The sequence below is a fragment of the Adiantum capillus-veneris genome, chromosome 13, assembly GCF_014529385.1.
Source record: "Adiantum capillus-veneris isolate H3 chromosome 13, ASM1452938v2, whole genome shotgun sequence".
Lineage (NCBI taxonomy): Eukaryota > Viridiplantae > Streptophyta > Polypodiopsida > Polypodiales > Pteridaceae > Adiantum > Adiantum capillus-veneris.
In genome coordinates this window covers 40,637,085-40,662,893 of record NC_140943.1, presented here as the reverse complement: position 1 = coordinate 40,662,893, position 25,809 = coordinate 40,637,085, and the positions used below count along the sequence as shown (strand labels likewise).

Below are 25,809 nucleotides of genomic sequence, written 5' to 3'. Positions count from 1 at the left end.
ATACAATCTTGCCAGTGTGTGCCCAATCATAATAGTGCGATAGTTCCCAGGCTCCATGGGGTCTCCTGATTTGAAGATAGGTACGATCGTAGATAGGCTCCAAGTGTCCGGTAGGCCCTCACACATGGCACGGTTAAACATAACTACTAGAAGCTCTGCTAGTAAGTCTTTGGCATGCATGAAATGCTCAGCGACTAGGCCCTCATGATCATATGCTCTCCCAGTCTTCATCTTGTCAATAGCTTTTTTCACCATTTTTCACCATCTCAGAGGTGAAAAAGACACATGTGTGTGGGCATGGATCAAGGGGGTTGGGGAGGGGCTGCTGTCTAGGTACTGTGTAGAGAGATGATGCGTACTGACCCCAGGTCTCTGTGGAGGAAATAGCAGGGGGGGGGGACTGCTCATGAAAGAGCCGCCACGCCTCGCGCGAGTCTTGACTCAAGAATAGCTGATATAGATCCTGCTCGAGTCGAACCAAAAAAGCCCTCTTCTTCCGCCGCTCCAGGCGTCGGAAGTTCATCTGTGACTGTCTGTGAGTGATGTCCCCCAGCAGCACCTCCCTCTGAAGTCTGGCTCTAGTCTGGCGGCACTCCTCATCGTACCAGCTGTTCTGAGGCATGCTCCCAGATCGGCGGCTCTGCTCAGGCTGGGTGTGTGGGTATGCTTCTGCTGCTGCCTCATGTAATGTCTGTGTCAGTATAGTAGTTAGCTCCTCTAGAGGTCGCCCCGGGTCTTCAGTGCATAGGCGTCTGTAGATTCTGTCCATGTATACAGAGTCCGTCTCCCTTGTGAATGTGTAGCGAGTAGGGGTTGCTACTCGTGGCCTGTGTGCTACACTGAACTGGAAGGAGATGGTCATTGACACCAGAGCATGATCCACTGCCACCCCGACCGGTCTGGGCCCAACTGTGAGATCCTGGATACTAGAGATGAGGTTCGGTTGTGCCATGACATAGTCCACCGTGCTGGCTCCATGTCTGTGTGGGAAGCATGTAAAACCTCCTGCAGCAGGAAATCTCTGTAGTCCGTTCAAGATGGCCAATCCATGTCAGTGCCCATGTCTATCAGGTGTCGCCCATACTCAGTATATTCCATATCGTGTGATAGTCTGGAAAGGCCCGTTTCTGCCACATCTATCTCTCTTAGCATCTCCTCTGAAGTATCATAAAACATTGCTTGGTGATGGGCAGTCCTAGCATTGAAGTCCGCGAGGATGATAATGTCACCGTCCCTAGAGAACTCCCATATGTCATCATCCAAAATAGAGAAAGGGGACTGTCCTCTGGGTGGTGCATAAACTGATGTACTCGGGGGGAAGTAACAAATAGCTAGATAGAGGTATCTGCCTGTCTCTGCTTTCAGTCTCACCCACATGTACCTAGCCTGCTCGTCCCTGCGGGCTATATGTATTAGTGGCTGCAGATCCTCTCTAAATAACACTGCCACTCCTCTCGAGCCCCGCCCTCTGTGCTCTGAGCGTATCTCCTGTCTGTAGGCTGTCTCCCACCTGTATCCATTGATGTGAGGCATGGATTGCCCAGGGGCCTGGTGTGTCTCAGAGTAGAAGATGTCTCTTCCAGTAAAGCTGTCCTCAAAAGCACCCACATCAAGACGCATAGATCCATTGCAGTTCCAGGCAGCTACTTTGAGTGTGGTCCCATAAGACTCGCACCGTCATGTGGAGCGTCGCTCAAGTATTACCACTTTTCCGTCTCGGTAAAAAGCGATTTTGCCTTTTCCCCTTGCCGCTCTAATTTCCGGCATTAATTCTTGCATATGAGCGATCTGCGAGAGGGTGAGATCATCCCCGAGAAAGATGCCAGTCTCTTTAAGAGTTGGTCTTTTCTTCAAGAATGACTTCTTTGCCTCCATGGAGGGAAAACGGAGGATGAGTGCTCTTTCTTTTGAGGTTTCTCCACTGCCTCCGCTTTTCTTTATGTTGCCCACTCTCCATGCCCTTGTGTGTGTCGGCTTATGAATCCCCATCAAGGCTGTGAGTTCTTTTACTTCTTTGTCCACATTGCCTTTGTCTTTAAGACCGCAAATTCTCACATGTAAAGCGCGCACCCTTCTCCTCTGCTCCTCCTCTAGTGTCTGGTTAATGATGTTGTTTGGTGTGGACGTGGGCGTTATCTCCTTGTCTTTTCCTTTCTTGGCCACCTTGATCCATTTCTCGGCTTCGTCTGCCTTCTGTTGGGTTTTGGTAAGAACATCCACCCAAGAAGTCGTCATTTCTTTGTGCTGTTCTTCTCCCTCTTTGATGGGCCGTACTTGTTCCTTGATCGTGTTGATTTCTTCGATTATCGAGGGTTGCAGTTCGCCCTCTTCCAGTGTGTTTCTTGATCGGGCTTCGGCGAGTTCTTTCTTGAGTGACGTGATCTCTTCCTCTTGGGTCGTCACTCGGTCTTCCAGCGTGCTTATTTTGCCCTCTTGGATCAACACACGTCCTTCGAGTATGTTTATTGTGCCCGAGAGACTGCGGTTCGTTTTGGTAATGGTCTCCGTCATTTCTTCTTTACATTTTTGAATGGCATTCTCTAGGGGGTCGGCTTTATCGTTCGTCTTCCTCATGCTCGATCGCCATCCGCAAGGGAGGTGAGGCCGTTGGGCGTGCGGGGGGGAGTCGGCCGCAAGGGAGTCGCTAGATGCACGGGTGCACCCACCCTAGCGGCGATCTCGGTTAGTGGTGGAGCGCGCGGCGGTACGGCCGGTGGGAGATAGCGGTAGTTATAAATTGGAGAGTGAGAGACAGGGGGGGGGGGGAGTATGGTAGAGAGAGTGAGAGAGAAGTGGGGGGAAGGGGGGCGAGCGGACAAAAAAAAAAAAGAAAAAAAAGAAAAAAAAAACCCTACGTGTAGGGATAGACATCCTACGCGTGAAAGAAAAAAGGGGGAGGGTAGGGACAATCTACGCGTAGGAGAGGGGGGGGGGGGGAGACATACTACGCGTAGGGAATGAAGGCACATGCTACGCGTAGAGAATAGAGGCTAGGGCAACGTGCAGTGGGGGTGCAGCGCGCGAGCAGGGCAGGGCAGAGGGCACGCGAGTGTAGGCAGCGCGGGTGCGAGGGGCAGCGGGGACGCGAGGTGGACGGGGGTGCAGCGCGGGTGCAGGGCGGGGACGAGGGTGCAGCGCGGGGCGGCAGCGTGCAGACGTCAGGGCCGCGTCAGAGCAGCAGCAGGGGGGGGAGGCGAGCGGGAGCGCGAGGGGCAGCAGGGGAGGGGAGCGCGACAGAGCAGCAGCAGGGGGAGCGCGGCAGAGAGAGAGAGAGAGAGAGAGAGAGAGAGAGAGAGAGAGAGAGAGAGAGAGAGAGAGAGGACCCAACACAGACGCACTGGCCCCAAAGACTGGCGCCCCTACCAGTATTTCTTTATTATTACTTTGCAAGAGTACAATATCTGGGGATCCTCTCTCTCAACAGTGCTTCCAAGCTAATTTGCCGAGAGCCATTGAGAGAGATTGATGAGGCCATTCTTGTTGATTGGCATGACTACATTGGGAGTGAGACTATTTTACCTGCTCATCAGGTTTCGACTCGTCTTGATCACATTTTGGGCTTACAATCTTCTAGATCCACCACGTTTGACAACCATTTGGAATGAGCTACTTCATACTCTTCAGAGCAAGTGGGATACTTCAACAAGTTGACAAAGTTGCCGGTACTAATCCTCCAAGGATTCTAGACACTCCTATCTAGGGATATGTGCAAAATTGGCTATGGAAGTTGATGAAACATGTCCACGTGGCACACAGATCCATGTGCATGTGACAGGAACACTCTCCAATGCCTACACCTAGTAGACATTGGCTGCTGTACTCATGTGCAATTAGAGGGTATGCAACTACTTTGAAAGTTCCTAGACATGCACGTCCTTTATACAGGTTCAGAACGGTGCCAAAACATTTCCTAGGCTATCCTAAACCCTAGAAATAGGAGTTGGCTTGTCCACATGCACATAGGGCTAGATGTGCGCGTGACCTTTGTCTTGTTGGTTGTCCACATACGGAGAGAGAGTTGTCATTCTAGTGGTTGCTGTGCTATTCATTGTCCAATTCACCTTTTGAATTTTGTTGCCACTTTGACACCATCTCCTTTTCTTTTCTTGGATCAGTACCTCAACATCCTTTGTAGATTGCACAGCTGTCTAGACTAGTACGATTTTTGTGGTCAACTAACGGCCGGCATCCCAAAGCATGGTATGCGCTCGTGTGCATGTCTTGATGTGTCTTGACTCTTTGTAGGTACACTTGGTCTAGGTTCAATTGAGTCACTTGCTACATACATTTTGAGTTGATTTTTAGAGAATTTCAAAAGATTTCCTCAAGTCGCAAAACCCACCCCAGAACAAAGTATATAAGGAGCCGTTGGGTTTCATTCGCAAATTGCAACACAAGTTACATAAGGCAGTAGAAATAGATAAGATTAGGATGACCTCAGCCTGGCGCGGTCTCTCCTCTTGGTCTCCTCCCTTTCTGGCGTTCTGGGCCTGTCCTCAGCCATGACTTTTCCGTTTGGGGGGAAGGGTGCGGGAAAGGATCACGAGAAGCAGCCCCATTGCATTTTTGGGGCAGTCATGCAGCCATAGATATACATCTTTATTTATGTCGCTAAAAGGCAGCATAGGGCATCCAGCAGGACCCTTCTTCGCCCTAGGCGACCTTTGTAGGTGCATTTTGTTGCACAGAAGTTGAAGGATTCAGACCTTCCCCATCTGCGTTTTTGCAACATAAGGGTGGATCCCAGACCTACCCTAACTCATCCCGCTAGGCCCATAGTTTGCAAGGGACTCGTTTCCTCAACTCACTGAGCTCACCAAAAGTTTTGAAATTTTTGAAACCTTTCCAAGACGTTTTGAAGTTAATGGGTTCTTTTAACTATTGAGTACATGTCCATTATAAGATGCTAACTTGGCTGAAGGTTTCAACTTTCAACTGGTCTTTCGAATCTCATCTCATCTTTCATAACAATTTGTGCAAAATCAGTTGCTTATATAATCTCTATCGACATAAATTTACATAATGCGTTGTTAATTCTAACAAAACTTCTATGGCTGTTTCAATCTTTTTCAAAACCGTTTTGAAACTTTCGAAGCTGGGTCCATACAAAGCATTTAAAAACTTCATGGCTACTATGGTTAGAACCCACCAATTTACTTGGCTAGCTTTGGGTAGGGCACATATTAAAATGAACCTTGTGGTCTGAAGGCTTATGCTATAACTTATCACCAGAGGGAGCACTTATACAAGTTCTATATCTAGCTGATCCCAAGCTCATCAAACCGTACATAGATCAAAAGCCAAGCCTCTATATCCGAAAACCTAAAGCAAAATGATAAAAAATTCACAGGAAGCCTCAACTAGCAAATTTTCTTCACATCTCCCAAGTGAGACCCAAGACCTAGTATTAGACTTGAGAAGTGAACCAAGGTTACATCTATATGTACATATGTACGGATTCGAATAGTATGGCGTGTCCGTATGGTACGGACCTGTACGTACGGAAAGGTACGATAGGACCAAATTTTTTTAGTTAACATTCAGGGCCTGTTGTGGAAGCATGCTCAGCTCAGCGAGGGTTTTTGTGGCGAAAAGGCTTTTTAACCTACTGCTTTAAGGTGTGAACGTATTGACTGAGTATATTGATTGTTTGTATCTAGTTTACACATTGCAGTTTTCGAGGTTATGTTTCTTGAGTCTTGCAATTTATGTCATTGATGATTGTATTGTAATTCATCCTTTTTTGGGGCTCATATGAATTTTAAAGCAAAATGCAAATTGGTGCTGTGGATTGATTGAAGGGTCTTGTCTTCTACAAGTGTTCACTCTATAGTGCTTATCCATGAATCCTTGTCATTGCAGGCACTGTGTAATGGATACGTGACTGATGTGTTTGTGAAGATGTAGAATTTATCTATGACTTATGTTTTTTAAAAAATGGCACGTACTGATACATACCTTAAAATTTTGTTAGTACTGAACTACATACCTTTCGTAATGACGCCGTACCTCACCTTGTCTCCTATTACATTCAGAGTGAAATTGAGACCATGAATAGCGTGAAGGTTCAAGGTATGGTAGCTTTTACAAGACTAGCTTACCATCAAATCATCTTAACCTCCATCACTTGCTTTGATTACCTCTTGAGCTCTCTTGGGCTTCTCCTCATTATGCATATGTTGGCAATTCGGGGTACTGTAACCTGTTATACTAGAAGATTTTGTCACGGAGGTTGGAATTTTTGTCTCAGGATGCTCGTGAAGCTGCAGACAGGATCTATTTGGCAGCCATTGACAAGTTTGAAGCCATGATGGGAATAAGCCAGAGATATGCTCCTGGTGGTGAGTGTTTCTGTCATTATTTAAAACAGTTAATCTGCTGCCAGGTGATAACTCACTCAGCTGTTGTCTATCCTTGGCCACAGTCAAGATTTGAAGTGTTCTATGTGTTGTCTTTCATTGTTGATTGCTTTACTGTATAGCTAAGTGCTAACAGAACACACCTTTCATTGTTTATTGAATGATTTTCTTATCTAGAAGCTCTTTGCACCACTACTTGGATTGTTTAGATGGTGAACCTTTAGTGAAGTAATATTACTTAGTTGTTTGAATTTTGTTCTCAAGAAGACTTTACTATTAGGCCTTTTAAAGCTGCTAAGAGCTTTATGAAATTTTAGCACCTCATTACTATGTTGGTCGGCCACAAAGACATTGAGGTGACCTCTATCCACGGAAAGGAATGCCACAACCCTTGACATTAGGATGGGGCCTGCAACATTGACTCCTTGTGGTGAAGCTGGCTTTGTGAATAGGTCAGTTAAGGAGCCCTCTAGATAGGGGCAAATGAGTGAGCTATATCTTGTGTGATTACCTTGCTTAATGCAGTCCGCATTGTTCGTCAGCCATCTTGTGTGATCACCACAGCTATAATCTAGTTGCGTGGCTCCTTTATCTAGGGTTGGGTGGATGAGGTGGGATGCCAGCTCTTTATCTTAGAGGTATGGCCATATGCTCCTACTACGATGTTAAAGGTGAGCCTGGAATGGCTCTAGGCTGGGAGGTGACAATTCCTTATGTTCTTAAGCATGCAGAATAGTTGGTGGGCGCCAACATTATATAAGAGCAACTTCTTGGTCTCTTTCACTAGCTGTGATTTCATTCAAAAGACCACTAAAGTTCGTGGGACCTGGATGGTCGTCTTTCCAGCACAGGCTCATTCAACTCTGGGATAGTCTGGTATGGGAGGTTAATGCTGATAGAGGTGGGCATGGGGGAAACGTGCAAAGCTGGTGGTCGGTAGCGAGCATGTTAACAGGCTTTTTTTTTGAAGTTGCGTGTACACTGTAGAGGGCAATGCTGCGAAAGTCACATGGGGTGTTGAGTTTCGAGTATGATAGTCTGCCTTGCTCTCTTCTTGCCTTGCGGATGTTTTTGAGCATTGCCACTTTTGGGAGATGGCCTTTGTAGGCATGATGGCTTGTTTTTTTCCCCTTAAATTATGTAAGCTTTTGTTTTACTCATAAACTTTCTTCTTTGACAAGTTCGTATGTGTAACTTGATTGTGTGTACACATCTCTCTGCCATCATGATGTTATATATCTGTATTTTGGAGTATGGTGTTATGCAGGTTTGTGGATGGTGGTTGTGGAAGGAGGGGGCTGTCACAAGACGGGCACCACGTGCCAATAGAAAAGAACAGACTGAACAGACTTTTAGCACTTCAATAACAACTGAACTGAGAGAGAGAGAGACGACACGCGAGACGGAGTGGTGGAATTCCACCCTAGAGAGTATTGGCCCCAAACCTTGGCGCCCCTTTCGGTATTTCTTTATATTGCATCAACACAGAAGCCGGTACTCCAGACTCTACACCTTCTCTAGGAAGCATGCTCAAGAATTAGCCCATGGCCTCATATTTAAAGGCTCTAGGCCCCAAAAGTAGTTTACATGAAAAGCCTTCAAACTCAAAAGCTTCTGGTCCAAAAGCAATGCCAAAAAGCTGCTAGCATAAATCACGGAATTCTGTACAGTCTGCCATGTCAGCGTGTTTTGCGAAAATCTGCCACGTCAGCACTATCAGCGTGAAACGCGGAAATCCGTACAGTTTTGCCACGTCAGCAGTCGGCAGAAAATCCGGGCTGTGTATTGGTGGGTGCTTTATTTAGTTGGTAGGACTTCTTCTGTTACTCGTTCTTCTTAGGTTTTAGGCCCCTCGGCTGGGATTTGCAAGTTGGCTCCATTCTTCAGGGCTTTGACACGTCAGGAGTTTGTGATAGGGGCGGCGGCGCACACGTTTGTTTTCCTATGTAGCATCCTCCGAGGACCTAGGTGGCAGCTCCAAGGGGACTGTCGAAGGAGGGGGAACCCCATCGAGGGAGGGGAGGGGGGCTTTTGCACAAGGGGCAAACCCCAAGGGCAGCAGCTCGTGGTGATCAACCCCAAGGTCCCACAAGGTGCAAAACCCAATAGTGACAATCCAAATTGTAATTGCTAAGGGTGCAAGCCCCAAGAATGGTAGCCTGTTACAGGTTCATCTTGATTCTTCAAGATGCTTTCTGCGTTTGATTTTTCAGGTTTTTCTCATTTGTGCACGATCAATTGGTTGTGGGCTTGCCACACTGCTGTCAGGCAAGGCTCCTGAACTTTTCCTCTTTAGTCCTATAGTCCTATGCGCACCATTTGCTACTTTATTCCTTTGTTTGTGTTGGTCATATTCATCCATAACATGAGCAAGAGAACCTATGAGGCCGACTACATCTTTGTTCTCCTGGTCTCCTCATTGTAACCAACGTTGGCATTTTGATATTGCAATTGTACTGTTTTAAGGTTTCCCATCTCCATTGTTTTCTCTTGTCTGTTTGCTCCCTTGTCTCCTCTCTCCATTTCTCTATCATAGAGTTTCAGAGATGCCTGATTGAGATGGCCTTGATAGATACTCTTCAGGAAACTTCACTTGCTTCCCTCGTAGACATGGTGCTAGCACTATGGATTATGTTTTGGCTCCCACATCACTTATACCACGCATTCAAGACTTATCAGTCTTGCCCAAACTTGTTGGAGTGGCTGTAGGTCATGCTCATATATCTTTTGCAGTATATTTTACTTACACTATTGGTGGCTTTCATCATGCAACACATCGCCATCCAAGATACCACTGTCGCAGAGAAACAAATGGAGAGTTGCATAGTCTTTGAACAAGGGAGAGCCCCCATAGAGCTCACCCAGATATTGATAGCGATGATGAACACAGCAACAGTCATAGCTTTTCCCCACTCTCAGCTTATTGGGAGAACATGGTGTGGAAGCATGCCTTAAAATAGTTGGTATGATGATAAGTGCCGAGAGACGAGAGCTCGACTGTAGAGAGAGGTGGCTTTGGGAGACATTACACATGGGCAGTCACGTATACTCTTCCAACGCCTTATATGGCAAAAGAAGAGAGCTTTCTTAGCTCAGATTGAGAGAGATATTTATTAGATGCTCTGGAGCCCGACTGTAGTGAGAGGTGGTTTTGGGAGACATTACACATGGGCAGTTATATATACTCTTCCGACGCTTATATGGCAAAAGAAGAGAGCTTTCTTTGCTCAGCTTGAGAGAGAGATTTATTAGATGCTCTTGAGCCAGGACTCTAGGGAGGCTTGGCGACTCTTTAGAGAGCACTCACCCTCTCCAGTCATTACTTCTATAGAGACATGGACACACCATTCATTCTCTCTATACACAATAGTAGAGTAGTTACAATTGCGGGACCCTCTCACTTTTGTTTTCTTCTTAGCAAAGATGGTGAGGCAGGCCATTGGTATACTGCACACAGGGAGGGCACATGATCATGATGGTATAATGGGAGAGCATTTCATACATGCTAGAGATCATTTTGATGGTTCGTTGGCCTTCAGATTCAATAGGGCAATATGTGCGAGGACTAAAGGGCGGTAAACTTTAGCTTTCACCCGTAAACATAACGTCTAACTTTCCTTGCACTTTGTGACACAAAGTAACTTCACAAATGAACTTGCAAATGGAATTCCCCACTTCAAAACAATTCACGACTTGATAGCTAGAGTGCTCCTAAGTAGACAACGACACCCTGTTGGCCCCAAAAATTGGTGCCCCTTTTGGTATTTCTTTATTCTTATTGCGCTGAAGAATACTTGTAAACTTCAAACAATGATTTCCCACGCACTTTAGAGCACTTCTATAAACCAGGCGAGGAATTACGGCACACTGAATTCTCTGTTTCTGACCTCTAAACTGCACCAAAACACATGTTCAATGATTCTCTAGCTTTGGCGAAGCTCTTGGGACGTTTAGGCATAAAAAATGACCAAAATCCTAAACTTGCAAAAAAATCACAAGTTGTAATTCTTTGTTGTGCACTCCGATTTTGTGCCGATCGTTGCTGTGGGTAGCTCTCAAGCTCCCGCACCTATAAGGTTACTTGCCCTTTGATTTAGGCGAGATTTCTCGTGAGAAATCTCTCTAAATCGTCCTGTTAGCCCATGTACCTGCTTTGAATCATTGATTAGCTGATTCTGTACCTGTGAGAGAGGCTCTACTTCGGCAATCAAGCATAGAATCCCCACACCTGTACATAACAAATGCCTTGAGCTGGGCATATGTATTCAAAAAGGGGGAGAGATGCACAAGAGTGGAATCATCGTGCTACATAAGAGGAGAAGACATGCTTTCCATTAAACCTATGGTCACCTACGTCCACTACTCGCATACACATACGGCAGTGCTGCACAATGAGCCAAAGTCAGGTAGGACTGCCCGTACAGATGACGTGGTAGAAATTGTACGGAATTCCATGAATGGCGCTGGCATGCTGACGTGGCAGTTGTACGGACCTCCGTGTTTTGCATTGATGCCACGTGGTAGGCTTTACAAATTTCCGCCAATTGCGCTGGCCGCTTTTTGGGTAGTTTTTGGAGACTAGATGCTTTTGAGTTGACTGCTTTTGAACTAATTGCTTTTGGGGCATCCCTTGTAAGAATAAATAGAACCCTTGGGGCCTCACTTTGCAGAGCATCTGGACGCAGAGTCTGAGAGCAGAGGTCCCGCGGATTTTGTTATTGCTCAAGCATAAATATAAAAGTAAATATCGAAAGGGGTGCCTGATTTTCAAGGCACAGAACTATGCCGGGCCGTGTCGACTCTAATTTTAAAGTTGTGAAGTATTTGAAGTGATTCTCTCCCGTGTAGTGTCAGATTCCCGACTTGGGGTGCCTAAGTCTGTAACAATGGTATCAGAGCTGAGTCGATTTCTCTTCTATCGAGAAGTTCGATCCTTTTGTCCGCGGCACACATGGATTCTGGCGATGCTTCTCGTAAGAATCAAACAGACCCTCGTGATACTTATGGAACGCGAGGCATTACGGGAAATTCAAATGGATCAACAGATCAAGAATACAGGCCATCTCGGCCTACGGAGTATCAACTAATGGAGATGCAACATCAGCAGCAAGTTGATGATTGCGCAAAGCAGATGCTCTAGTTTGTAAAGGAACCCTAGTATGCCAAATTTTTGACCCAACACCCAATCAATGAAGTGCATTCCCGTTGGCAGAAGGCCATGGATTCTCCACTGAAATCAACCCTCAAGAAACCTCCTGTCCCACGGATGTTTACCGAAGATGAACTTGACGATGTTGTCGAAAGACGAGTCAACCAATTGTTGGGGGCGAAGAAGCAATTGAAGAAACGCAACAAGGGAACTGACTACCCTGGTTATTTGGGCGGATTAGTGCAAAATCTTCAAAGCTCTGATAGCAATGTCAGGTGCAGTGGAATAAAAATGGTGAAGATCTAGTTTTACACTTCCACAAAATCCTTTCCTTCTTTGCTTGCGTTAGTGAGTACTTTGTGCTTCAATGAATGTTCCTTTTATGGTCCCCTGAAGAGAGGGGTTGAGAGAGTGCAATAGAGAAGTGTAGAGGGAGAGAGAAAGAGAGAGAAGAAGAGAGCGACCCCCGATGGGGTCCCAACCAACCCTCTCAAGGGCCCTCCACACTGTTACCGATGTGGTATTTGCTTTAGATTGCGTAAATGGAATGTATATGAAACCGGCCCGTGGTGGGGCGGTAGGCGTTGGCTTTCACCCGAAATTCTTTACTTTAGACACACACACACACATAGCACTTTGCAAAAAGACCCTACGACGGGAATTAACACTTGAATACACACACGGCTCGGAAGCTAGAATGCCCTGAGCAGACGCTGACAACCTGTACGCCCCAAAATTGGCGCCCCTTTCGGTATTCCTTTATTCTTTAGGAGGGTAATTACAAAGAAGAGTCCTGGGAATCCTTTATCTGTATCGAGCTAGATACCACCTGCTTTGACCAAATTTCGGCAGCATAACAGCCCCAAAACTTGCGCAAAACCAATTCCCCTGCTGGAACTCTCTTCCACTGGCATAAACCCTCTGATTCCTGCCCAAAAATAGTAAATTCAGCAAGTTGTATTTACTGGTTTTTGCCGTGTTTTCAGCCCCAAAGTCCCCTAACTGTCCTTTACCAGTGGGGCACGATTCCCAATGGTTCTAGCGTCCGTATGGGTGAAAAACAGTCAATTTACTACAGCGCATACACAACGCTGAAAACGCACCTAGAAGGTGAGGTTATGACCCTCACCGATGCCTGCTTTGGAGTAGCAGTTAGCTACCCCTGTTCCTGCTCAAGGAGGCTCTTGCCTCAGCACAAAAGCATAAATCACACAGTTGTACATCAGTCAAATGAAGAGCCCTCTTGTGGGGCATCACATAACTGCACGTAGGGGAGAGAGAGAGCAGTGTGTAGCGTGCAGGGCATCACTCCTAGCACCACACTGTACGTGAGAGGGAAAGAAAGCACTCCATAGCTCTTAACCTGTGTGACAGGTTCTTAATAAAGCATCCCCCTAGCATAAATCGAGCGCCCCCTCTATTGCCCTTGACCTGTAATGCACCTATGAACAAATAGATGCAAAAAGGGGAAGATTTCCATGGCTGCCAAAACCTGCGTATCGCTGAAAATGCAGCAAAACAGCCATGTAAACACGCATCTGATGTCTTCCAATGCTGAAAATGAGCTTCTTGGTCCAAGGTAAAGTCATGGGAAGCTCAAAAATGCAAAGAAATGGCTGAAAATCACAGTTAACAACCTCCAAAATTGCCCCAAAAAGTCAGTTACGAGTTCTGTTCTCCCAGACTTGGTAAATTGACCAAAATGTGCCACTTGGCACTCATTCATGCAATTTCCCCGCATTGGGCTTCCTGCTCATAAATCTCTCAACTTGTACATCAGTTGACTTTGCAGCAGAGTAATAAAATGTTCCCCTTGTCATTCCGATGCTAATGACGCAGACAGATTTCATAGCCCAAAATAGCAGTTCCCTAAATTTTAGGAGATGCTTCCGTTGGGCTCCTATTGGTCATCTGACCATCTATCCTCATTGGGACCGCATCCAAAAGTGCAATGTGGCCCAACTGTCGGATACTTTCTGTTGGTGATCCCACCTTGACTTTATGCCTTTATTGAGTTCACTTCCTAGTATCCACCAACTTGCTAAGTGCGACGGGGGGGACCTACATGATCTTGAACTGAGCCTAGACATCCTTTTACTTTACGAGTTCCAGTGCTGACCAACTTCCCGTCTGCGGGTGAAACTACCGTTCACATCGACCATACAATGTCCGACCATTTGCAACTTCAAAAAGAGGGTCTCAAAAATTAAACAAAAATCATTGGAAAGAAACCAATAACTAAGGTTAGCAGTTGCCATGTCCTCGTGACAGTATACACAATGCAATACCTCAATGTAGACTCTACAGACTTGACGACGACAAATCACCGCGGTAACTCCTCGGGAAGAGGCACCTCCGGGGCTGATTTGATGCACCTTGGATCTTTCTCGATGTGGGAATTGCGGATGACCACCACGGGCTGATTTGCAATCCCAATGTGAGAATTTGTATGATGGGCTGAAAACGCAGATCTCGACGAGGCCGATGATGGACTGCAATGGAGCACTCGATGCCGGCGAGGGAATGGCCGAGGAGAGGCTCGATGGGCTGCCGAAGTACCGGACCGCAACGGGAAACTTGCGTAGGCAGTGTCGAGCCATGTTCCGGCGAGGGGAAGGGCTGAAAACTGAAAACGCTGGGGCTGATCTGCTGCTGCAACTGAAAAATACTGATTGCTGATCTGCTGCAGAACTGAGCATTAGGGCTGATTGCTGAAAACGCTGCTGATTTGCTGATCTACTGTCCCAAAGTGCTGGTTGCTGTTTAGGGCTGAAAACGCTAGGTGGTTGAAGTAATCTCTTGCACTTGTCTTCAGATGGCTTTTTCATGGGTGCATATCACTGGTTAAATACTTATTAGGCTTTAGGTAGGGCAACTGTCCACCAACTTTTCCAACAAATAAATCATAAAATGATTTATTTTAAAAATAGGTCGAGGGGTCCAGATTTGGGTGCAATTGTCGCACATCCGCCCAACCGGGAATTGGATCGACGAGCAGTCTAGCACGTCAGATTCCTCTAACCTAGATCTACATGCTCGTCATGCCAGATGCCCATCGTAGTGTAATAACATCTGTCAAAATGCGTATACAAACCATTTATGCAAGAGGGTTCCAAACTAGAAAACCTAATCTAATGGATTTGTCCGGACATGCAGGTCCTGCGAACAGGCTCACAAAATTGCCGGTACTAATCTTCCTAGGATTCTAGACATCCCTATCTAGGAAGAAGGGGAAAACTAGCTTTGGAAGTCGATGAAGTATGTCTAGGTGGCACACAGAGCCATGTGCACGTGACATTCAAGAAGGGGAGAATCAAACTGATGATGTGTCAAAGCCCTGAAGATTGGAGCCAACTTGCAGATGCTGGGCGAGGGGCTTAAACCCTAAGAAGAACAAGTAACAGAAGAAGAAGTCTTACCAACTTATAGGGACCCTGTCCGATGGGGCCCCAAGTTACGTAAAGGATTGAAATAAAGCAGGACCTGCACACATGCGTAGCAGCTGATGATGTGGCAGTTTCCGGATTTTCCGCTGAGACAATGTTAACGAGGCATATTTCCGCAAAACGTGCTAACAATGCTGACATGGTAGTTGTACGGAATTCCGTGATTTACGTTGGCAATTGTTTTGGCATTGCTTTTGGACTAGAAGCTTTTGAGTTTGAAGGCTTTTCATGTTAATTGCTTTTCATAGGCCAAGGACCTTTAAATATGTGCTAAGGGCTCATTCTCTGGCATGCTTGCTGGAGAAGGTGCAGAGTCTGGAGTACCGGCTTGTACTTTGATGATGCAATATAAAGAAAAACCGAAAGCGGCGGCAAGGTTTGGGGCCAATACTCTCTGGGGTGGAATTCCGCCACTCTGTGTCGCCTGTCGTCTCTCTCTCTCTCTCTCTCTCTCTCTCTCTCTCTCTCTCTCTCTCTCAGTTCAGTTGTTATTGATTGAAGTGCTAAAAGTCTGTTTAGTCTATTCTTTTCTATTGGTAGGTGGTGCCCGTCTTGTGACAAGGGGGATGTTGCTAAATTGGCTATTTCTTATTTTTTGAGTAATTTCAACTTAATGAAACTAGGACTAAATACATTTGTGCACATTAGAACTGTCAAGTTAGGAATTGTAGATCTAAAAGATTGAGTAAGCCATCAGGAACGCACATCTTTGATGCGTCATGTGATGGGTGATATAAAGCATTGTTAAGGAGTTGTTTTGTAAGCTCGGAGGACGAGAGGCCGAGCAATGGATATTTCCCGATGTGTCACATGGTGGGCGGCAAGAGCATCAATTAGGGAAATACTCCACGGTCTGAGTAGGAAATCCGGGCTGAGGATGAGTTACGATTTAGATGCAAGCACTTGAATAAAGATGGGTTCTCAGTAGCTTGGAGGAAAAGTACGAGGAGATTCTACCGCGACGGTTCTAACGAGTTCACGCGATTGGAGGTTGATTCCTGTGCCGGGAGCAATAAGTGATGATCTGTGTATGAGTTCTAGCAAAGTTTGCTACTGTGTTTGTGTTTTGCATGTACACAACCTCTGAGATCTGAGCAAGGAGGCTTCTACCTGCACTCGAGGGATTTCGGCAATTGGAGATGGTTTGTAGGGCCATTGTGCCCTGAGAACAAACTGATGGATCTTTGAGTAGAGAGCTCCGTCTCTCGAGTCCCCAAACTGGAAGGACAATATCATCGAGTCTGAGATCTAGAACTGAAGGTTTCTTTGGTTCTTGTGCTTGTAAAAGATTCTCTCCGTTAATGAAGATACTCTTTAAGGGGGGGTGACCAGCCCAGCTTTTGGTCCCCAATACTGTGTCGATCATCTCCCTTCTCTCGCTCTGTCAGGTTCTATTTATTTAAGTCTGTTAATTGTTCATGTGCGCTCCCGCTTGTGACATTTACAATGTTTTTAAGGACTTTATGCTACATCTTCTACAATCTGTTTTTGATACTTTGATCTTAGATTATCAGTCCTTGGAAGGACAGGATTTCCATGTGTTATAGAGGCTTCCTTTTTTGTATTCTTTGTATATGTTGGGATATCTCTGAAGGGAAATATATTTTTTTGTATGTAAATGCAATATTTGAAGATGTTTTCATGATAGATAAGAGTGTTATTCTTTTGCTAGGAAAGAACAATCAGAGAGCACTTGTGATGCAGTACTCAGCTGTTCTTTAGAAAAAGTTTTTATGGTGGTAATTTACCTTTGATGATCTCGCTACTGACTAATCAGAATTTTTGTTCGTCTCAGCAATGCTCAACTGGGGCCTCATTCTAAAAGACAGATCCAGACTCCGGCCCTCAGGTAGTGCAGAGAGAATCAGTTTACTTCAGCAAGCGAAACAGCTACTTTTAGATGCACTTCGACTGCAGCCAGACGATGCACAGATTCACAGTGCTTTTGTGACATGTTGTGTAGAGCTAAAGGAGCTCAGTGAAAGGCAAGAATTACAATCTAAAAGGACAATGAAGCCTTTTTTTGGTAAGTGATGACAGACGAGCAGCAGGGTAATGAAAGTTTTCATATAGATCTCAAATATGTGTTATGTGCAAGTATGGTGTGCCTTGACAGTTAAGAGGCAGGTGGAGAGTTGCAGTTAAGAACATAGTCACAGGGAATGACCATCTTTGCCATTTGGGCCTACCATATTTGGTCCTTTTTCCCATTACCGTTCTGATTCCCATTCCATCTGACGATGTAGTCACATGGAATGGCACTTTATGCGATCCCCTGTTCCTGTTCCCCATTCCCATTTCCTGTTCCATGTGACAATGGTTAAGAATACGGCAGTCCCAAGCACGTTTGCAGATCTCAAGAGTATATTGGTTGAAATCAGGGTTTAAGGTTCATGAAATATGGTGCAGCACTCGTTATCTGGCCAAAGAATCATGCTATATAAAACAGCCCATCGCTAATGCAAGTTGAGTATAATTACTGTTCCCATGCTGATGCCATCCATTATTGAACTCTGCAGACGATAGCCACTGATACATATTTCCAAGGCATGCTCTCTTCTGAGCCATGAGCTGATCTGCAGATTGCTCGTTCTAGGCATATTGGAGCCCTGCGAAGTAAATGCATCCTGATTGGTCCAGTGTATTCAATGATTGATTCGTGCAAAGATGGTGTGCCTTGACAGATGGAGGCAGGCAGAGGGTTGCAGTAGGGAACCCAGTTGTCCCAAGGAAGTGTGCAGATTATTGGTTGTTATCAGAGTCAAGGCTATGACATATGAAACAACCCATACTTATGCAAGTTGCCATAATACTACAGTTCTTGGGTTGATGGCATGTATAATTGAGCTTTGAGGAAGGTTGCAGTTTATTAAACATATTTTCGAGGCATCCCTTTCTCTGGGTCATGGAGGTGACCTGGAGATTGCTTGGTTTAGGCATATGATAGACTAAAAGACTGACCAGTGTACTCACCGATTATATTCAAAATTTGTAATCTTGTGTGAAGTATTTGGTGGATTCGCCATAGGGACTTGGAACAGAGAGCTGAGCTGGAAGCTTCAATGGAAGACACAGATGGAAATGATTATCTCTGCAGCAAACCCATATGTAGCAGTCTGAGAGCAGGCCGCGTTCATTTACATTGCTTTCATATGATGGCAACTGAATTTGGAAAATTTTGCAAATCAATGCTCGATGCTAGATATGAAATCAGAAACTGGACTCTTGAGTCTTCTTTAGTTGGAAGTGAAAATCTCTGAGAGTGAAAGACACACCCGAGAATACCTCAAGTTGGGATAAGCTGATCACAACTAGACAAAGGTCCACCACATTGTTGAGGACAGTATCATACAGAAAGATTCTGTCTTCCATGTCATGCACTGCCATCTTTCTTCATAGAAGACCTTGGGCTGTTTTGAGATCCAAACACATCACAGAGGAGGGCTACATCGAAGGCCATGGAGCGTCAGAGAGACCCCCTCTCTTCAAAACGTTTGTTACATGCCTTACCCCTCTCCCAAGGTCTAGAGTTAACTTGCAAACCTCTTTTTGTGGTGGTCTCCCTTGTCTTGCGATGTATTAGTAGCTTGGAAGCATCACAACTTATCTATGAATTCACCCTCGCTTCTGACAAAAAGTCTTCTATTTTACACATGCTCTCTTTTAACGATTGGGTCAAGATCTTGGCTACTTTAGACAAAGATGGTAATGGTGGTGTACTAGTATTAGGTGTTAGAAAATATGTGAAAGAGCTATTGGGGGTGGTTAAAGAGTTGGGTCTTTTTAGCGAGGGAGAACCATCATCTTCAATGCAAGGTTTGAGTAATCTAATAATGATTGTGACACCCTTTTGTTGGCATAGGTTGTGAGGTAAATGACAGGTTCTTGTGATTTGAGGTCTTCAAGAATATCGAGCATAAAGCCACAAAAGGTGTTAAAAGAAATTTGAGAAATAATGAGTGGTTTGGCTTGTCCGCCTAAACAAGAGAAAATAAGAGAGAAATGAAATTCCACAGGCTTCTCAAGGAAAAGTTGTTCCAAGTGATTGAGAGTGAACCAAATAGCATGGTCGAACCACATAATACTAGAATCACACGAGGCTTTAGGGTCTTGAAAGTCGAAAGCACATTTTAACTAAGGTCAAAAGACATTCCAAATAGACTTAGTGTAGAAGTTTGGGTTGCTCTTGGCAACCTCCATATTACCTTTCGCACGAATATACAAACCAGCATTAGACAAACACTTGGAGTGGTCAATAAAATTGAGGCTACAAGGAGCCTTATTGAGTTCCCCTTTGTCTAAGAACTGGCCCTCTTTAAGAACTTTGAGTCAACAATCCTCTATAGTGGAAGGAGGGAGGTTCGTAAGGTATACCCATGTTTCACTTTAGGATAGGTGTCAAAAACGATTTGTTGGGAAGGACCTAAAGTTGGTGGTCAACACCAAAGGATTCAACCTCTATTTGTTTGATTGGCAAAAAAGAAAAGTCTTTGAAAACTTTGGGAACCATTTCTACCAGGTTAGATTCATTGAGGGAACATAGGTTGTTTTGAAATTCTTTGACTGCTTCTAAAGTAGCATTGTCTTTGTAGAGGATGCCACGAGATTGTGGGATAACAAGAGTAGTAGGGATACTAGTAAAAGCGGGGTTGAGGCCGCATAATTTCTTAAGAAAATTGGATAGTTTTGCACCAGAAAAAGAGAACTGAGCCAACTCTTGGTTGTATTGTAAAGCAAGTACGATAATTGGACAATGTATTGAGAGTGGAATGAGGGTAGTAGGAAAATACACACAGCTTGAGAAGACGAAGGAAGCTCAAGGCACACAATAGAGAGTGTATTATTTAGTGTGTAATGGAAAGATAGATAGCCCTAGAATGATGGACGTATATACAATGCGTGAAGGAAAAAACCTCCTAGTGAGGAAAAAAATGCCCCGGCGGTCCTAAGTGTATTCACACAGATCACTACCACATGGATATGGTAACAAATCCCCCCTGGAGTGCTGCGGTGAACGAGAGCTGACACATAAGTAAAGGAAAATGCCATGTCCTGAGGACATAATCAGTTCACAAAGGGAAGTAAGCCCAAAGCTTTGCGGAAAGCTTCAAACTTCCCATGAGACAATGCCTTTATGAAAAGATCTGCAAGGTTGTCCTGTGTTGGCACATAAGCCAAGCTTATCTCTCTTGCTGAGAGCCTCTCCCTGACATAGTGGTAATGCACCTTTGTGCTTTGTGTGAGCATGAAAATCTGGGTTCCTCGCAACTGTCAATGCGCTCTAACTGTCAGTGTAGATAGTGTTGGCAGTGTCTTGTCCAACACCCAAATCAGCCATAAGGCGTCTGAGCCAAACACACTCAATCGTAGCTGTAAAGACTGCTCTGTACTTAGCCTCACAACTAGAAGCGGCCACAGTAGGTTGCTTCTTGCTCAACCATGATATACATGAACTACCAAGCATGAAACAAAAACCACTTGTAGACACTCACGTGTCGAAACAACCAGCCCAATCTGAGTCAGAGAAAGTATGTAAGTCTTGCGGCAATGAATCCTTTTGGGATATAACAAGCCAAGATGTAAAGTGTCACTTAAGTAGCGGAAAATCCTCTTGACAACCTGCGAATGCTTAGAGTCTGTGCTATGCATGTATCAGCTAACCTGTGAGACTGCAAACTGAATATCCGGGCTCGTGTTGCATACATAAATGAGGCATCCAACAACAATTTGGTAAAGAGTGACATCTGTAGGATCACCAACATCATGAAGACTCAATTTCAAACTTGTTTCCACGGGAGTGGCAATAGTTCTGCAATCCTGAAGTCCAAACTTACATAGCAATGCCTCTATGTAACTTTTTTGACACAAGGCAATACCACCATCACACTGCTTAAATTGTATATCCAAGTAATGATGCAAAAACCCCAGATCTTTCATCTTGAAAGTAGCATTCAAATCAACCTTAAATTCAGAAATATGTCTTTCATTTGGTCCAGTGATCAGCAAATCATCTACATAAAGAACCACAATGAGAAGTACATCACCCTCACGCTTTACATGCAATGTGCTTTCTGTTGGACTGTTACGAAAGCCATGTTTGACCAAATGAGTTTGGACCTTCTCATACCAAGGACCAGGAGATTGCTTCAACCCATACAAAACTTTGTTACATTTGCACACCTTATCCTCTTGTCCTTTTTTTACAAAACCGCGAGGGTGCGTTACATAAACTTCCTCAAATATGTCACCATTCAATAAAGTAGTAACAATGTCTGGCTGATGTACATCCGTACCAAAATGAGATACCAATGCACATAGAAAACGCACAATAGTCATATGACAACTGGGAGAAAAAGTCTTTTCATAATCTATGCCTTTTTGCTGTGCATAACCCTTTGCAACAAGTTGAGCCTTATAGCGATCAATCTCACCATCCGGCTTGCGTTTCAACTTGTAAACCCACTTCGTACCAGTGGCCTTTTTGCCAGGAGGCAAATCACATAAAGTCCATGTGTCATTTTTTATAAGTGCATCATATTCGGATTGCATGGTAGTCATCCAATTTTCTAAATTGTGTGCTTCATCAAAAGACAGAGGTTCCTCAACATCATGTAAGCTAGACACAGCCAAAGCATAACAATATGATGCATAAGATGCATGGCGAGAACCTGAACGAGTACGACTAGACAAAGCTACATCCAATTTACCGTCACACAAAGTATGCACTAGCCATTTAGGCATAGCTCTAGCTTGCTCATTCTCAGCCCTTTCCTCATCATGTACATCTGCATCGGTTATAGGTTGATCTGAAACATTTTGAGAAACCCCCATAGGCTGTTTATTTGCCTCATTGGAATTTACATTCGAACTTCCACCACTGAAAAGAGGCAACAAAGTGTCATAAATGTCCTGTGAGCTTACATTATTGTCTCTAGTACATGACAACAAGGATTGAACAGAATCTTCCACAAACATAACATCCCGTGAAACCAAAATATGCTTTGTTGGTGGATACAACGTGTAAAATTTTCTTTCAACACTATAACCAACAAAAATACATTATCATCCAAATTTTTGCGCTGTGTTTGTGGCACCAAAGCATATGCCAAACAACCAAAAATGCGCATGTGTTCAATAAAAGGCTTTCTATCATGCCATGCTTCATATGGAGTAGTAGACTGCAAAGATTTTGTAAGACACCTATTTAGTACATAAGTGGCACACATGATGGCCTCAAGCCAAAAAGAATGTGGAAAAGCTTGATTTTTGATCATACATCGTGCCTTTCCCGTAAATGACATGTTTTTCCTCTCAGCAACACCATTTTGTTGAGGCTATATGGCAATGTACATTGATGTTTTATCCCACGACTAGCCAGAAATGCATTAAATTCATGAGACATATACTCCCGCCCTCGATCCGAATGGAGGGTGCCCATAGTACATTTTGAGATATTTTCAGCCATAGCCAGAAATTGTTTGAAGCTAAATACTTCGGACTTCGCTTTGAGTGCAAATACCCATGTAATCATCAATGAAAGTCACGAAGTAAAGGTAATTGCCCAAGGACGGAGTTTGAATGGGCCCACAAACATCACTATGCAGAAGCTGCAACCTGCATGTGGTGCTAAGTGAACCATCCTTTGGAAACTTAGAACGCTGCATCTTACCCAAAATACAGTCTTCACAAACGTGTTTGATAGGTGCTTCAAGAGGCGGCAAAGAAGGAACCATATCAGATTTCTGCAATTGCAACAAACTGGCAAAATGAAGATGACCAAAACGTGCATGCAAAAGTCTTGTATATGAACTAGCCTTCAAATCCAAAACTACATTTGCAAAATTATGCCCACACTTGTCATATAAAGTGGACCTATACAGTCCACAACATAAAATACGAGATGCAACAATTTCATCACCAAAACTGAGATCATGTACTCTACATTTTTCAAGCACAAATTTGACTACAAGTCCAAGTCTAGCAAGTGCAGATACATACAAAAGATTCTTCTTGATCCCGGGTACATAAAGTGCATCAACAAGTGTGAAACAATTGCCATTTGCAGCAGTAAGTACAATTTTTCCAACTCCATGAATCGGATAAGAGGCATTGTTGGCACAAGTAAGCGAATTCCCATGAGGGACAAATTCAAGAGAGGTGAACAAATCACGATGTGAGGTGATGTGCTTTGTAGCACCACTGTCAAAATACCCCACATGTGAATCCGCAATAACTGACATGCATGTATCATGGACAACAGGATTATAGGTACACTCTGCACTAAAAGACCATTCTGCACGAACCTCAGCATCACAGTCTCCTTTCACAAAAGACTCAACAATAGATGCATTTGTAGTGGAACTAGCATTTGTAGTGAAACCACCCTCTTTCTTCTTAGCCTCTTTGGCCTTCAACTTAGGACACTGCTTGACCAAGTGATCATTAGCTTTACAATAATGGCAACGCATCTTCTTTTTGCCCTTATCACCAAAATTTCCAGAGGATTTGTTGGGTCAGGCCCAAGAAAAGCAACCTATCCTTGGGAAAGTACAAGAAGCTTAGCCCGAGAAACTGGCAATAAAAGCCTGTTCAACTGCATATTGTCTAGTCCTGTTTTTTTTAGAAAGTGACTCTTGCAACACCAATGTGCACAACATCAAACTTGACAACTTCAAGATTTCCTTGAGTCATAAGTCTCCAAGTACTAGCAAAAGTCTGGTAAGTGTTTGGCAAGGCATCAAGAACATTCTGCACAAGGGAACTGTCTGAAAGGACTTCACCTCCTGCAGAAATAAAGTTCTCATTTATATCCTGAACACCCGCAAGGAAAGTGTCCATATTATCTTCCTCATGCATAATCTTCGTCTCAAGCTCTTTACGTAGGCAGCAATGCAATTTTTGCGTCATTGCGGCTTGCATAAAGACTAGCTAGAATATCCCAAGTCTGTTTTGCAGATTTTGCTGAACGAATGTGAGGAGTAATTGTGTTCTTCAGAGACAACGCAATCAACGCATGAGACTGTGCATCCTTTACATCCCAACAAGCTTTACATCCTTCACATCCTTTACATCCCAACGAGCTTGTTCTGCCGTAGGCAAAACAACTCTTACATCATCAATCCTTGTAGCAAGACGTGCAACATCCTCAACATCGCGTACATCCTCAGAACCAAGACGTACATCAATGCCTTGCATAATATTCCAACGCCCTTTGACACAAGAATATGTTGCATCATGTAAGCCCACATAGGGTAATTGTCCCAATCCAATCTGTCCTCAGAAGCAAACATCTTGAACACATCTGCGTTGTTGTCAGCCATGGTAAATGCTGCACCTGATGTGAAAACTGCTCGAAAAGAGGAGAAACGAAGCAGGAACAACACGTGCTATATAGCACAAACCGTAAAAGACTGTAAGGGATCTGTTATGCAGAAAACGGCACTGACAAAAATTTTGCACAAAATGACGAAATAGCCTCTGCAATATTGTATGTAGTGGAGACGGATGTTGAAATGAGCGCGAATCAGAAATCTCAGTAGACTGAGCTCTATGAGCATTCCCAAAATTTTTGTCGACCTGCAACGCTCGCCAAAGCTCAGAGAAATCAAAGAAAGTGAGTAAGCGTGTGCTGGAGCTGTTGGTGACAAGACCCGGGAGGATGCAACTTGCTCTGATACCAAATGTTGGAATTGGGGTTGCAAGAAAACACACACAACTTAGAGAAGATGAAGGAAGCTCAAGGCACACAACACAGAGTGTATTACTTAGTGTGCAATGGAAAGATAGGTAGCCCTAGAATAATGGGCGTATATACAATGCGCGAGGAAAAACCTCCTAGTGAGGGAAAAAATGCCCCGGCGGTCCTAAGTGTGTTCACACACATCACTACCACATGTATATGGTAACAATACTTCTTCTAGATTCAATAGGGTAAATCCCCTAGCTTTACTAGAGGGAGAGGAAGAAACACACCCATGCGTAGGGCATTTGTCACCTCCTTGACATGTAGTGATCTCGGATATTCTCCTAGGACAGTCAAATTACTTGTTTTCTTTGCCACCTATAAACATCACAAGCACAAATTCTGATGGATTTTTGGTGCCTCGAATGGAATCTTTACGGATATTACTAAAGACATTACTTTATGCTTGACCCTATATTAATTGAATTTGAGTAAATTTGTGCGTCAAAACAAAATATATGTTTAGATTTTCTCAAAAACCATTATAATTCCCTTTGGCTTGTTAAAAACTTTACAGAAATCACTCTCAATCTCCTTAGTCAGATCTTTCATCTTTTTACTGCCGCTAACATCACTCAATGTTATGAAAACATTCCCCTTAATGGAGATGCAAGACTGCAGAATTAACTGAGAAAAATGACTAAGATTACATTTAGCCATGCTCGACTAAGAGGGCTTTCCCACATTTCTCTCATCAATAAACCTAGATGGATTAAGAAATCTAACTCATCACATACTTCCCACTTTGATGAGAGTAAACTTAATGACGCCATATCATGGATTCTTGATAATTGTTGAGTACACTTTGTTAGCCATTTCCCTAACCAAAGCCTTTGTATTCCAATGGGCTTTTCCTGCTCACCCCTTATGTGCAACTTATACCTAGCCTTTTTTTGAATTTAAAAGGTTTCTTGAGATCATGAAGAATAAAAATACCAATCAGAAACTTTCTTTGTTTAATCATACCTACAGATACATGGACAATATCCTTGGACTCAATAACAAAACCTTCTAGATTGATTTACCCGGACTTATGAAAATGGTTTTGATATGTCTTTCGGATTTTTTTCCACCTCCATACAATTCCTTAACTTCTCAATTCTACTTCACAAT

General features: G+C 44.1%; 1 protein-coding gene across 4 annotated transcripts in view; it reads left to right on the top strand.

Moving 5' to 3' along the window:
• The window catches only part of LOC147443855 (uncharacterized), a 55,224-nt gene extending 36,427 nt beyond the window's left edge, over positions 1–18,797 (top strand). For 2 of the 4 annotated variants that reach the window (XM_086526665.1, XM_086526666.1), the window contains exons 3-4: positions 6,251–6,341; positions 16,750–18,797. In XM_086526665.1, coding sequence (XP_086382791.1) covers positions 6,251–6,341; positions 16,750–16,988 — 330 coding nt within the window. In that variant the 3' untranslated portion in view covers positions 16,989–18,797. Of the gene's footprint in view, positions 1–5,862; positions 6,201–6,250; positions 6,342–16,749 lie in introns of those variants that run through there. The other 2 variants (XM_086526668.1, XM_086526667.1) reach the window with 2 other exon arrangements.
• The last annotated feature ends 7,012 nt before the right edge of the window (positions 18,798–25,809 follow it).